We start from the raw sequence: 15,187 nt of genomic DNA, 5'->3' as shown, positions 1-15,187 counted from the left end.
GAAAACGTTTTTAAGATGGTCGTGTAAAAAATAAAAGTAATGCTTATATATTATAAATAGTTACATATCTCATATAAAAACAATCTTATAATTAAATAAGAAAATTATCAAAAGGAATTTTTAATTAATTAGGTTCTCCTCTTTGTAAATATTTTATCATTTAGTTTAAGGAGAAAGGAAAATTTATTAATTTTACTATGCATACATTTTTTAATTAGAAAAACTATTGTTTCGGATACCCATCTTTTATTAATATCTCTAATCATTGTTGGGAACTTGGTTATTAATTATGCTATATATAATCTTATTATTCTATTTAATAAAAATATAATTTTATTTTTCAATTAATTAAATAGGATTAATTTACGTTTCTTTAAGTTTCTGTAGTAGGAGGAAGAGGTATATAGTGGTGATAGGGATTAACCAAACTTTATTTTATTTTTGTTGAAGATGTCGATGATTGCTAAGTAGCAATTGGGGCTTGTTTAATATTTTACTCAGTAAAAATGTAATTATCTTATTTCATTGAAAAACCTGATTATTGGGTATCTTAATATTTATCTATAGAATCAGATTAAGTATACATCTATTGTTATGATTTTTATTTTGTTTCTAGTTCAACAATATTCTGCAAAAGAGTTTTATTTTTTTATTTACTAATTATTTTTATTTTAAATTAAAATTTTTAAAATCATAAATATGTTTATTTCTATTATTTTACAGTAAATCATTTTCTTGCTTTAAGTGTGTTAATTCTTCATTACCATCCTATTCCATAGAATTCTAAAGTGAGTTTGATGCTGCTTTTTTTTCGAGCTGTTATTTCAAAACTTCATACTATAAAAAAATATTTATTATTTTTAGCTGTAACTGAATTATTTACTTGTTATGATAAAACAGAACACTCTTGCTTTTTGCTTTAAATAAACTCGTAAGCTTTTTAAAGTTCTTGATTTTTGAGAGTGAGTTCTTCCTTCATCTTTAAATTTATGGATTCGCTTTGATATCTAATACTTGAATCAATAGAACTATTGGCATCTTTTTTCTTTTTTAAAATAATTTTTTATTTTTGATTTATTTTTATGCTAAGTAAGTTACTGCTAAATTTTCAACTTAGCTCTTGAGAGCTAGGAATTCACTTGTTGACTATTAAACTATTTTTTTATATTTGTCTCTAAACTATTACTTCTAACCTTCCAATTACTATATTCTTTCTTAAAATTTCTAATAGCTCTATTACAGTTAATTTCTTTCTATTTCTAAATTTTTTACTTACAATTAAAGATCTTCAATTTATCTGGCAAGACCAACATCATTTTATTTAAACTAAAGCATTTTTATATCTCTTTAATGGAGTTGGTTTTGCAAATCTTATATTTTTTCATCCTTTTCAAGAATTTCTTTTATCCTCTTGTCATTTAATTGCCTAAAACCTTCAAATTCTAAAATAGTTGCTTATTGAGTGTGTTAAATTTAGTTTTTAAGAATCTCTAACTCCATTTCTAATTCTGATTTACTTAAAACTAATTTCGAGTTCGCTTCTTGGAGTTTTTCATATTCTTTAAGGAAGGTGTCTTTACTTGACTAAATAGAATTATTTTAAGATTAAAATACATTGATTTCATTTTTATAAATTTCTATTTAACAATTAAGTTTATAAATAGACGAATTATAATCGCTTTGCTATTTCTATATAGTTTAGTTTAGTTTTTCGATTTCTAAATTCAATTTTGTTTTTTCTTGTGTAGAATTAAGATTCAGTTTTTAAATATTTAATTCTAATTCAGATACTTAAGATTTTAGTTTATCAATAAATTCTTATTGCTTTTCAATTTATTCTGAAAAGTTTACTTCACTCGTAGAATATTTCATTGATTTTTACTATATATGGTCTTAGAAATTTTAAATTTGCAAATTGAGTTACTCTAATTATACTTGTTGATTTTAATTTATTTTTTGCAAATTTTCAATTTATTGAACTTAGCCTGCAAGTTTATTTTCAGCATCTTAGAGCTAAACCTCAAAATGTGAATTTTATTATATTTAAATCTTAAGCTAAGTTAATTCTTAAGACTTTACTTCCAACTAAGAAGTTAAATTAGTTATCTATTTTTCTTCAGTTTACTTTTACTCTAACATTTGCTATAAAACAGCAGATACCTTAATTTTCCAAAAAAATAAATAAATAAAATTTTCCTAAAATATATTAAAACCATTTCGAAAAATTGGATAAAGAAAAGGATGATAAGAATAATGGATTGATTAATAATTTAATGTGAAAATAACATTACTTTTTCTTATTCTTGCATCTTTACTTCTTCTAATTATTATGATAAATTTAAAATTTGGATGTTTGAACTTTCTTTTACTTCATCAATTTAATTTCTCAATGATTCTATTTCAAGCTGATCTCTCTTTTTTGATTCTTCAAATTCTTTATTAATACTCTTTATATGTTTATCCTAATTATTCATTAAATCATTCAATTTCAAACTGAATTAGATCTTTTGCTCTTCAAATTGTTGTTAAATTTGGAATATTGTATTTTCTTTAATACTTTTTTCCTCTTCAATTTGCTTAAGCAATTAAGATTTCTCTTCTCTAAATTATTCAAGCTAGTAGATAAACTAATTTTTTTCTTCATCTAATTCCTTTTCACATTTTTCAAGTTTTAAAGTTAAATCTTAAATATCTTTCAAAAATTGTTATTTTTCTATTTCCATCTGTTAGCACAGTAACTAGAATCTATGTTCTTCGTTTTTCCTAAATTCTTCTATGTAAATATTAGAATTACTTTTCAAAACTAAATAAACTTTATAAATTACCACTCATTTAAAGATGCTGAGAATTTCTAAGGTCCATTTACTCTTCGATCTATGATGTTTTCATTGTTAACTCTTAGATTCTCTCATCATCCAATAATTTAGATCTTTTTAAATCTTCATTAAATGTTGAAAGTTCAGATAACTGTTTTTCATAGCTTTCTTGGAGATTGTCTACTTGCTTTTTATAGCTTTATATAGTTTCGTTACTTACTAAGATTTATCTATTTAATTCTTGTATCTGTATTTTTGATAAATTTATCTCTTAATCTTTTTGACTAGTTGAAGCAATTAAGCCATCTAAATTTTTTTATAATTCAATAGATTTTTTAATTTCTCTATCTTTTTCTTGCTTAACAAAATCAACTTATGATTATAGCTCTTAAATCTTTGAAGAATCAGTGATTTTAAGCTTTGTTACCTCTTCTAATTTTAAAGTCAACTCGGAAACTTAATTTTATTTTTATTTATTAGTTTCTTTAAGTTATTCTAATTCTCTGGTAACTTATGTTAATTTATCAGTACTTAAAATATTCTACTATTTTGCTTCATTACATAAGTTATTTAAATCAAAAAGCTTTCTTTCATAATTATTTCTTTCTTCTTAATGTTTAGACATAATGTTTTAGGTACTTATATCTAAATTAATTAATTTAGAATGCAATTCATCTCTTTCTTTGATGAGCTTTTATTCTTACTCTTGATCTTAAATTTTTAATTATGAAATTTAAATTAATAATTTCTACTCCTTCTCTTCATATTCTTTCAATTTATTGTTAAGCAATTCATATTAAGAAGATAATTCTCCATTTTTTTAAGTAATCTGTAACTGCAAGTGTTAAACTTCTCCTTTTAATGTAGAGTTTAATTCTTATTCTTTCATTAGTTATTATGTTGCTTCATAGTTTTCTGAATTTAGTTTATTGATTTTAATTTAACTTTCGTCTTTTATTTATGACAAATCTTTAATTTATTTTTAAAATTCTTATATATTTATATTAAACTATTCAAGTTATAAGGATGCATCATGATATTTCTATTAAAATTATTACAAACTATCAATCTTAGACATTAAATTTTCTTTTAATACTTCTTCTTCTTTGGCTTATTATTACAACTTCTAAATTACTTAATTTTATTCATTTGATTTATTTTTTTCTTATAATATTTAATTTTTAAGTTATTCTAATTAGTTTTTAAATTCTTCATTTTATTTTTTTAAAATATCCTGTTCGTGGTTTGCTTGATTTAACTTGAAGTTAATTTCTTCTTTCTCTGTTATCACTTTTTGGTTTTCTAAGTTAAGTAGAATAATTTTGTTTTCTAACTCTTAAATTTTTTGATTGGCCTATTTCAATTAATTAGAAGCTTAACCTTATTATCCAGAAGCTATTTGTATTTCATTTTTAAGTTTCAAAATATCTTCTAGCTATTTTTATTCTACATTTTACAAAGAAAAGAGCTTTTCTTGAAGAGAGTTACATTCTTTTTAACTTTTTCCTAAAGATTCTGATAAACTTTACTATTCTGCAAAAACTTTTTCGTATTTTTAAAGCCATGATTGTTTCTATTTTAATATTATTTTTTAATATTTATATTTAAATAAAAAAATTTATAATCTTTACTTCTTCTATAACATCTAAGAGTTACTACCTCATTTCATCAGCTTATTTTTATATATCAAGTTATTCTGCTTCCTTAAGAGAAAATTATTCTTTAAGTAACTCCATATCTCTCATAAAGGAAGACTGAATTTGTTCAACTTATTTATTCTATTAAAAATATTTAAAATATATTTAAACTACTAAAATTAATTAATTACCTTTTATTCTATTTAATCTTTCAACTAAGTTTTGAGCTATTCGAAATCTTATTACGATGTAGTTAATCTATCTTCGTAGAGCTTCCTTGTGTTTTGATTTTCTTTCTCAAGGTTTGCTATTATTTCAATCTTTTTAAAATGTTAGGGTTGGGAGTATTATAGTTTAAATAATTACCTTTATATTTAATTATGTTTATAATTGTTGGAACATCTACTAGTTCTCATTTAAAGTGTCTCTTAATTATTTAATTATTTAATCTTTGTCATTTATAGCTTTTTCATACAATTATTTCCTTTATTCTTGACTCTATTCATTTTCTCTTTTACTAGATCTCAATATATCGCATTCTAATTATATCTACCCATTTAACTATTCTAATTTTTATTGCTTAATTGTTGCTTCTCTGATTTCATTTTTGAGTTTCTAAATTTATAAATCTTATTCTTCAATTTTCCTGAATAAAATATAACTTAGTATATAAGATTAATTTAATCAAAATAAATTACTTATTATTTTAAAGATCATCAAAGTTCTATTTTTTCAAAACTAAAATTTATTATTCTAGATTTTTTATATTCTAAACAAGTTCATTTTTTTCTCTTTCAAAATCGCTTTTGGCTGAAGACCTTTTAACCTTCTCGTTTTCTTAACTTTAACTTTACAAAATTTATAATTAATCTTCAAGCACTGATTAATTTTATCTAAGTGATTAATTCACAGATAAGAAATCACTCTTTTCTAATTGTATTAACTAAATCTGCTGTTTTAAGCTATTTATTTGTCTTAAAAATATTTAATTAAAAATTTTTTAATTAACTACTTCAAAAAAGTTACTTTTCATCCTCTTATTTTTGATTTTTCAACACTAAAATCTCTTTTTCAAATTTTTCAGTTTATTCTTGCAAAATAATTAATGTTTATTTATCTTATTTATCTTATGATTACTTCTAAAGATTAAAATTTTAATTTAACGAATTTATTTAATCAGTTAACATCTAATTTTATTTTCTTAACTCCTTAACTACTGATTCAGCATCATCTTTTTCTTAACTAATCAAAACTGATTCTATTTCCAAAATAATTAAAACAAAATAAATTCATTTTTAAATACATAAATGCTAATAAATAAAAACAAACTTTAGTGAATTTAAAGTTAAGTTACCTTTTTGAATAGACTTAAGTTTATTTATTTCTTTTTACAGTTAATCATTAATAGCATTTAAAGATTCTATTTGGCTAGATAATTTAAGTTTCTCAAAATCAAACGAACTTTGCTAACCATCTAAATCCTTTTCTAGTTTTAAGATAACTTTCAAAGCCTTTTCTTTTTCTTTTTCAAGCTATAACTATGATAATTAAAGTTATTTCTATAAATAATCAATCTTTGCTACACTTATATCATCTATTTATTAATGTATTTATTCGCTATTGTTAATTTATTAAGAAGGCGTTTTTCTTTCTGAAGCAGCAAGTCTTTCTAAAGCATCTTCATATTTATTTGAGAGGACTTCTATTTCTAATTTGAGTTGATTAACCAATGAGTTGCTTTAGAAATTTGATTTTTCTGACTCCAAAGTGTTATTAATGTAATTTGATTATTGCTAAAGTTATTAAGATTGCTATTGATAGTATTAAGCTTACTCTTATGATTATTAATTATCTTAAGAATGTAAACTAGATCTTGAAGATAATGTTTTCAATTTACTGAATACATTATTATTTAAACTTTAAATACCGCTGTTGTTAGGCAATTAACCGAAATCATTAGCTTTTTTTTAATTGAGCATGTTCATTCCACCACTTGCATTAGAAGAAGGTGATAACTAAATTGAATTATTATTAACTATATTTTTTATTAATGAATACTGTTAAGATAAGCTTTCATATTGGTTATTAGGATCTTAACTTCCAGATCTTTAAATAGTTATCGTTTATACTCTTTGTTATTATTATACACTAATTGATATTAAAAAATGGCAATAAATATCATAAAAAATACTAAACTTCAACTAAATAATTTTAAGCAAATAAACTTCCAAATATACCTTGAGGAAGATCTTCCTTATTAAGATGAACTATTACTAATTCCGCTATTGTTTAGCATTTTATCTAACAAATTATACCTAAGCTTATTCTAAAACTGATAATCTAATTTGTTAAATTAATTTTTTAGATGAAATTAAATCTTAAGAAATAAATCTTTTGTTATTATAAATCATATTTTTATAAACAATTTACAACAACAAAATCAAAAATTTTGTTCGTTTGTTATTTTTTGGAGAAGCAAATTAAATAATTTCATATGACTGACATTCAAATTTTCTTTCAAAATTCCACTTATTTTCAAATATTATTTTGAAGAAAAAAATTTCTGTTTCCAGTAATCAAAAGAATTTAGAATAAATAACATTCAAAAACTGTAAAATTTTTAAATGTTTGTTTGAGAATAATAATAATTTTATAATAGTTTAATTTTAAAATATTTTTTTAAATCTTTAAATTTTTTTCAAATTAAAATTTATAACAAAACTTTCAATTCATTAAAATTTTTTATTTTTGTTATAATTATTTTAAATATTTTTTTTTATTTTTGAAATGATGATAATAAAATATTTATAATAATTTGATATTAAGCTTAAAATAATTAATATTTATCTGAAATTATATCAAAAGGATTTTGCTAAATATGAATAAATGCATTATATAAATACTTTTTTTTAAATTACATAATTATATCTTTTACTGATTATTTTAAACATTTTAGAAAAAAAAATTTAAAAACAATTTTTTGAAAATAAAATGCTTTATTTTTAGATTATTTTATGAAATTAAATATATTTTTCACTAAAAATAAGTATCTATCTATAAAATTCTTAAACAAAATAAGTAATAGCTTTAAAACTATAGTAAATATATACTTTTATGCTATTAATTTAGATTAGAATGATAGGTTTTAGTTTTAATAAGTTCATGCTATAAATTATTAGTTTTATATAATAATAATAGCTTTTACCTTTTACTTAGCCTTGAACTTGTTTACTTATCATCTATTAATACTAAAAAAATATAATAAAATTGATAAAAAATAATAATGTATGGCTAAACTTTAGCCTATATAAAAGGTAGAAAAAATATTTAATTTTTTTAATGAAGAGCAAAAAATAAGAATTTTTACTTAAAGATTAATAGTTCCTTTATCCCATAAAAATTTCATTTATTCTTTTTTTTAAGTTACTTAGAGTTTCATTTTATAAACCTTTAAATTATTTTTTTCCAATTTATAATAAAAAATTTTTTTTTTAATTCTAAATAGTGTGTCTCATAAACAAATTTAATAAAAAATTAGTTTTTATTTTAAATAAAATTCTAATAATTGGACTTATCTTTATTGAAATACCTTTTAGAATGTTGATCTAATTCATAAAAATTTAATAAAAAATAAATCATATTCTTTTAAGATGGATTGCTTAATTACTAAAAGTGAATTTTCTCAAAAGGAAGAGAGTAAAGGAGAAATTATGTAAAATTCAGACTAATAGAATACTAATGAGTAGTCTATTTAATAAGAATAACAAACTAAAAATGATGATGGATAAGCCAAACCTGAAACTGAGAAAAAAGTAATTGAGTCAGATTTTATTAAAAACTTGAGAATGCTGAGAGAACAGTAAAAAGAAAAAATCGATTCTTTTAAGCAACAAAAAGTGGAACTTTAGTAAAAAAAAGTTGAATCTGAATTGTAAGCTTTTGAAAAATTTAAAGAAGAAAAAATATTAAAAACTAAAGAAAATTAGGATTAAAAAGATTGTTCAAAAAATTCTGAAGCAAATATTAAGAAAAAAGTTGAAGAAAAAGCAAAACTATTGCTAAATGAAAACTTGATTAAAGCTCATGAATCTTTATTTTTAAGAAAACCAATAGAAAAAAGGACAAGCTAACCTGCAAACTTAAAAAAGAAAAAAAAGTATTTACCAACAGATATAAAATATAGTCTTTTGATTTAATAACATATTCAATAAAAAAAAAAATTTAAAAATAAATTTATCCGTAAACCCTAACAGTAAAGTAAAAAGGCATAAGTTTATAAAGGAGAAGGGGAAACTGTTTTTGTATACAAATAACCTCCAAAGCATCCCAAAGAAATTGATGAATAAGAATAAAAGAGAATTATTAAAGTTTATGACAATAAAGTAGATGAAGAATCTACTAAAAAACAGTATAAAAAGCTTGTTAGTGATGAAGAATATGAAAACAAAAATAAAAGTGATGCTAATAAACAAAAAACATAAAAATAAATTTCAATCCCAATGTAAAATAAATACTAAGATTAGTAAGAGTAAAAATATGTGTTAAAAGATTAAAAATTAAATCCAAAAGAAACATATAATTAATAAATTAGTGAAAATTTAAAATAAAATGATTTTTAATTACAATAATCAAAATTATAGAAAATTAATTAAGTTATTTATAATAATCAAAAGCCAGTAGAGTAAAAATAAGCTCAAAATTAATAAAACTTATAAGATTACAATAAAAAATCAGAACAAAACTAATTATCTTAAAATATTTTTTAAAATTTATAAGAAAGAAGAGAAAATAAAATTTAAACATAAAATAATGAAAATTAAAATGGAAATAAGAATTATATTTAACAAAAGTTCACTAAAAGTTAAAGCGATACAGAAAACAACTTAAATTAGAAGCAAAAATAAATGCAAAATGACACAAATAAATTTTAGAATGAAGCGAATGATTTTAAAAAGCAATCTTAAACTCATAAATAGTCAAAATAAAAAGATACACTAAAAGAAGAAGATGAGTTTGAATATAAAAAATTCTCATCAAAAGAAGACTATTAAAAATAAAAATAATAACAACTCCATGACATTGTAAGTCAGAAGCTATCTAAACTTTAGCTTTAAGCTCAAAATAAATTATAAAAACCTCAAAATTAAAATGAAGGAAATAACAACACATCAGCAACTTAAAAGTATTTGGATCAAAGATATAGTGGTCTTCAAGAAAAGATAGTGGATGTTAACTTTTTAAAATAATAATATTTGGATCAGAATTCTCTAAAAAATTACAATAACTAATAATAAACAGACAGAGAAAGATCTAGAGATTATAAGCAAGATTAAAAAAAACAAGGAATATAACAAAATAATAACCTTAAAAAATCAGGATTAGAAACAAACAAAAACAAAAATTCAAATTTTATTGATGTGGAAGATGATAGCGATAAAGAAGTTAATGAATTCTTGTTAAACACTAATATAAAAAATTTTATTAAAACATAATCATAAATTATAGAAGAATGTCAGAAACAAATGTAAAAAAATTTTTAATTTAAAAATCAATATAAAAAAAATCAATTTATAAAATAGAATGGAGGAAAAAATGAAAGAAAGCCAAGAGACTAAACAAAAAGAAACCAAATCAATCCTTAAAAATGGGCAAAAGTAAATAAATAAATAAACCTTTTAATTAATTATTTATTTAAACAATATTATTTTTTAAAAGTTAATAAGGGAAGTATTCTTTAGTAAAAGATTAAGACTCTAAATTAAAGGGATATAATAATGAAAAAATGAATTTAGGATAAACATATAAATCTCCTTTAAATATGCCTCAAACTAGATTGCATGATGAATAATTTATTAACAGAATTCAAAATAACTCAAATAAATAAATAAATTTGGAACTTTAAAAAAATAATCATGATTTTTACGAAATCGAAGACAAAAACTTTTACAAGGAGGATTAAAATATAAATTTCTAAAACCAATTTTATGATAGAAAATTCCAAAATAACATGAATCCAAATCAAAAAAACAAATAAAATGTAATAAACTAAATATTGGATGTAAGGCCAATATAAATTATTAATGATAGACCTATTTAAATTATAGATGAGTCTTAAATTTAATACTATGATGAAAGACAAGTTAATTATATTCAAGGTAATAACCAAAATTATATTGATAGATTAGCTCGGAGAAGCCCATATGACGATAAAATTAGATAGTATTAGCCTTAAAGTTATGAGAGCTAAACTTACTTTTATGATAATCCTAAAAGAAGAGTTTTAAGATAAGATTTTTAGCAATTCCAAGATAATTTTATCGGAAATCATGCTGTAGAGGTTGATGATTATGATCACTCATCCCAATTTTTAAGATGCTAAAATTTATACAACACACCAAGAGGTAGAGAAATTATTAATAACGTAAATATTAATCCTTAAATTCCCCCACCTTCAAATAACTCGAAAATTACAAGAGATTTTAATTTCTTACACCAGGGTTCTTCCAATAAAGATATTGAAATGTAAAAACCCAAATCGAAAATTGAAATGCCAAAGACATAGTCATAGAACTAATTCTTGAATGATTACTTTTCTTAGGCAAAAGAATAGGACAGATAAACTCTGGCTCAGATGTTTGAAGGTATTAACAGGTTTAAATAATTTAATGTAGATAGTTTTTATTGATCTATAAATAGAATGAATACATTATTATTAATGAATATATATTTATAAATATTTATTATGTAAATTATTTGTTGAAAAATGTTTAAAAATATTTAATAAAATGATAGCATCTTAAGAGAAAAGAGTTATACATTACAATTTAAAATTATTTTATTATATAAATAATTATATTTAGTAACTAATTATTTTTAAATATATTTTATTCTATTGGTTGACTAATAGATTTAATATTGATTCATTTATTTATTGTTTGATTTTTTGTCTAAAATTAATATTTGATTGAGTAAAGTGTGGTTTTATTAAATTCGCCAAATAGTGAAATCTAAGTTTTCTATGTTAAATCAAACTTACTGAGCTGCATTGTCTAATTTACCGAAAAGATAATTCAAATCTGTCAATACTAAATTAGCTAGCTGACCAATCTATTTATTTATTTATTCAATTAGTGGATTAAATTTTTAATGAAATTGATTTACATCTTCTTTAGCTTTGCGTTCAACTATTTTTTTTATTCTTGAAATTTTTTAGATAGACCTTAACTCATCTATCAATGAGTTATACTTTTTTATTCTTTCCTCTCTTGCTAAATCTACCTTGCTCATTAATGAAAAAGTCTTCACATTAATTAATTCCTTTACAAGAAACGATATAAATTTACATAATATAATTAAATAAAATTACATCTCTGTATTATTCTAATATCTTCTTTACAAATTCTAAACCAAATTTAATATGCGACTTTAATTTAATTATACAATTTGTTAAATTTCATCATTTTTAATACAAATTTACCTAATATTTGCTTTCAATCAAGATTTTGCATTTTTAGAGTAAAGTTCCAACACCTTCAACATTTACGTATTATAATTTATTCATATTTAATGTCATTTATAGAGCATCCATAACATAACAAGGATCATATAATCTAAATTATTATAAATATTAGATTCAAACATCTCAATTTGAAAAAATGTGTTCATTTTTTTCAAAAAATATAAATTCAATTTTAAAAAAATCCAAATTCTCAGTTATTTTAAAACAAAAAATATATTTTACTAACTTATTGCATATAAAGATGATTTTGAATTTCCCTAATTCCACCAATGTTATATTGGCTTTACATAGTTTAATCTATTATTCATGAGTATCAAAAATTTTTGATGTTCTTTGGAGATCTTAGTTAAAAAAAACAGTTTAATTAAATTAATAAAATTCTAAAACAATTACATCGCCAATAAATTCAGTTTGCTTTAGTAATTATTATTACTATTAATCAAAAACAGCATTCAAATGAAAGCTTTAAGCTATTGAATCTACTATAGATAGACTTGACTAATCTAAGGGCTACTCTCCTGATGATTAAGGTTACACAAACTTGATTGTATAAAATAGAAATAAATAATTAATTTTAAAAATTATAAAATGATAATAATAAAATTGTTTTAAGATAATTTAAATTATTACATTTCTATCAACAGCATCGTGTGATTGAGGTTTGGGTTTTTGTTTTTTATTATTTTCTTATGTTTCTATTTCTTCTTCAATTTCCTCTTTTGAAGATTAGGAGCTTAGGTTGGATTCAATTTTAATTTATTCTTTTGGAGGAAGAATTTAATTATAAATTCTTGATTAGTTGTTGAGTTCTTCAAATTATTTGTTAATTATTGCTTCATTTATGTGTTCATCTTCTTCTTATTCAACAATTTTCTTTTTATTTAACATTTAATCATCGTTTGAGTACTAATTGTGAATTACTGCATTAATGATTTAAGGGCTCTTTGTTGGAGGAAGCATATTTTGGTTTGTGACCTACTATTAATTAGGGTAACCAAACTATTCTTAAGATTATTATTTTGCATACCCATATTAGTTTGGTAGATTATGATGGACACTGTTATTATTTATTTATGGTAAATTAGGATAGCTCTCTACTTTAGTTTGCAATATTTGAGGAGTATTTTGATATCCTTAATTTAAATACTGATAATCTTAGTTGTTCTAATAATTATTTGAATGCATTTCTGAATATGATCTTTAGTTTCCAGGAAGATGGTTTTCTGGGCTATGAATTTTAGCGTATGTATTATCATCCGTAGGAGGAGATTTTCCTTTTATGGGGTCTATTTATGGTAAGAAGTTTCTTTAAGGAGGATTATTAGAATTATTTTATTAACCTGTTTTTACTCTGTTTAGTTAATTATTGATAGCTTGCTCAGAAGAATCCATATTTATTAATTTTAAAGGGCATACCCATAAAGCAAAGTTTTATTAATATGAAGTAACGCCAATTATATTATCTTCATTCTCTGAAATTTACATATCCATGATTCCTCTCCATTAAGACTCTACATTATCAAGAAGCAATCCATCTTTATCTAGGTTCCATACCTAATTAAATTTTAATTAATTAACTAGTTTTTCATTCTTTAAAATGGCAACTTTTAATTTACTTTTAGACTTTCATGTGCTGCACTAAATAGAACATCTCCATCAACGTTAAACAAAATTTTTTAGATGCTAGTAGCCTCTGGCTTAGTTTAGCTTATCTAATTAATATCAATATTGTAAATACTTTTTTCATAAATATATATTTACTAGAGTATAAGTATCTAAGTCATAATACTTCACTGTTCTATCAGCACTTGCGCTTGCTAAAGCCATTTCTACAGGATTAAATTATAAGCATGTTACTGATGCATCGTGTAGTGTAAATATATTAGAACATTTTCCTGTAGTTTAATCCCAAAGCTTTTAATAAATTATTAATTTTAAAGTTAATTAGCTAAGTTAATAAATGCGAATTAGTATACCCTCACTTAACTATCTGACCCACCAGATGCTATCATTTTTCCATCAGGAGAACCTGCCAAGCAATTAACTAGCATAGTATGACCCTTAAATTAGTGAACACATTCTTTAGTTCTTAAATCCCAAATTTTAATATTAGTATCCATTGAACCAGATATCAACAAATTTTTTTAATCTTCATAAGGAAATATTGCTAAGGAACTAATTCCGCCTCCATGTCCCTTGAGAGTATGACTTACTATTCAAAATAATAATAGGTTTATGCAAACAATTTTTGTAACAAAATCTAGTTTTATACATTTTTATGCTTCTAAATCCAAGACACTTATGATACCTCTATTTGTTCCAGTATATAAAATATTATCGCTATGGTTAAATTAAACAGCTGTTGTTTCTATTTAATGGTTTGTCTAATTTTAACCAGCAAATTTCTACGAATTATTTAAAATTAAATTTAAATTAAATGGCTAGCTATTAAAATTATTGATTAGATTTTACTTTTATGGGTATATCGTTTGAGAATTTCCATAAACAAATGTTATTTTTATCATCACCAGAAGCAATAATTGATTTTGACTAATTACCAAATTTAGCAGTTAAAATCTTACAACCAGGATTATTTTAAAAGTCAACTAAAAACAAAAATATTATGAAATATATGCATTAATTATTTTAACAATATTTTTAAATGCCATTCTATAAACTAAACCTTCTTCAGTCATTAAAAAATATGATTTTTCATTTTTATTAGTCAATCAAATTCATGTTTTTTAAAATGAATCTGAATTGAAGGATGCTTGTAAATATTTTTAGAAAAAAGAAGTTAAAATTTACTCAGCTTAGCATTCCTACGCTTCATTTCTTATATTTATTGTCCCTTTCAATTCCTACAAATGTGTTGCTTTGTTTGTATAAATAACCTAACTATGTCAAATCTATATTTTAATTTTATAAATTTTAACTTTAATAAAAAGCAGCTGCACTAAAATTTTTTATAAAAATTTAATAATTTTTGAATTACTAATTTTTGAAAAGAAAGTGTATCTATCACAATTAAGTTCGTGATTTTAATTATAAGCAAACAAAGAATATAAAAGCAATATTTAAAAATTTTCCATTAACAACAGAAACTTTTTATCTTTAAAATCTATTACAAATTTATCTAAATATAAATGATACCTTATACTTGAATTATTTTTACTAAAATTTCTTTAAAAATAATTATCTATATTACAACTCAT

At 21.8% G+C, this 15,187-nt stretch overlaps 4 protein-coding genes across 4 annotated transcripts; 1 reads left to right on the top strand and 3 right to left on the bottom strand. All coding sequences in view use genetic code 6, as the record gives it.

The window, feature by feature from the left end:
• Positions 1–156: 156 nt before the first annotated feature.
• TTHERM_00497680 (hypothetical protein) lies at positions 157–6,749 on the bottom strand (the record flags this gene model as incomplete). Its single annotated transcript, XM_001027956.2, has 14 exons — positions 157–312; positions 368–656; positions 722–837; positions 884–1,045; positions 1,099–2,160; positions 2,292–2,773; positions 2,826–4,389; positions 4,448–4,594; positions 4,645–4,773; positions 4,820–5,099; positions 5,152–5,427; positions 5,480–5,711; positions 5,808–6,601; positions 6,691–6,749. 14 exons carry the CDS (start codon positions 6,747–6,749, stop codon positions 157–159), a joined length of 5,748 nt encoding a protein of 1,915 aa, XP_001027956.2.
• Positions 6,750–7,486: 737 nt separating this feature from the next.
• TTHERM_000497679 (hypothetical protein) lies at positions 7,487–8,067 on the bottom strand (the record flags this gene model as incomplete). The annotated part of the gene is made up of 2 exons (XM_012801057.1): positions 7,487–7,701; positions 7,821–8,067. 2 exons carry the CDS (start codon positions 8,065–8,067, stop codon positions 7,487–7,489), a joined length of 462 nt encoding a protein of 153 aa, XP_012656511.1.
• Positions 8,068–8,103: 36 nt separating this feature from the next.
• Positions 8,104–11,138, top strand: TTHERM_00497670 (hypothetical protein; the record flags this gene model as incomplete). Its single annotated transcript, XM_001027955.3, has 3 exons — positions 8,104–9,977; positions 10,033–10,107; positions 10,169–11,138. 3 exons carry the CDS (start codon positions 8,104–8,106, stop codon positions 11,136–11,138), a joined length of 2,919 nt encoding a protein of 972 aa, XP_001027955.2.
• Positions 11,139–11,479: 341 nt separating this feature from the next.
• TTHERM_00497660 (katanin con80 domain protein) lies at positions 11,480–14,805 on the bottom strand (the record flags this gene model as incomplete). Its single annotated transcript, XM_001027954.3, has 13 exons — positions 11,480–11,560; positions 11,615–11,770; positions 11,820–11,876; positions 11,931–12,063; positions 12,195–12,313; positions 12,366–12,512; positions 12,603–13,526; positions 13,589–13,684; positions 13,734–13,886; positions 13,949–14,184; positions 14,245–14,377; positions 14,445–14,578; positions 14,781–14,805. The coding sequence occupies 13 exons, from the start codon at positions 14,803–14,805 to the stop codon at positions 11,480–11,482; spliced, it is 2,394 nt and encodes a 797-aa protein (XP_001027954.3).
• Positions 14,806–15,187: the final 382 nt, after the last annotated feature.

Source organism: Tetrahymena thermophila, assembly GCF_000189635.1.
Source record: "Tetrahymena thermophila SB210 genomic scaffold scf_8253815, whole genome shotgun sequence".
Classification (NCBI taxonomy): Eukaryota; Ciliophora; class Oligohymenophorea; order Hymenostomatida; family Tetrahymenidae; genus Tetrahymena; species Tetrahymena thermophila.
This window is presented reverse-complemented; position numbering and strand designations above follow the sequence as displayed.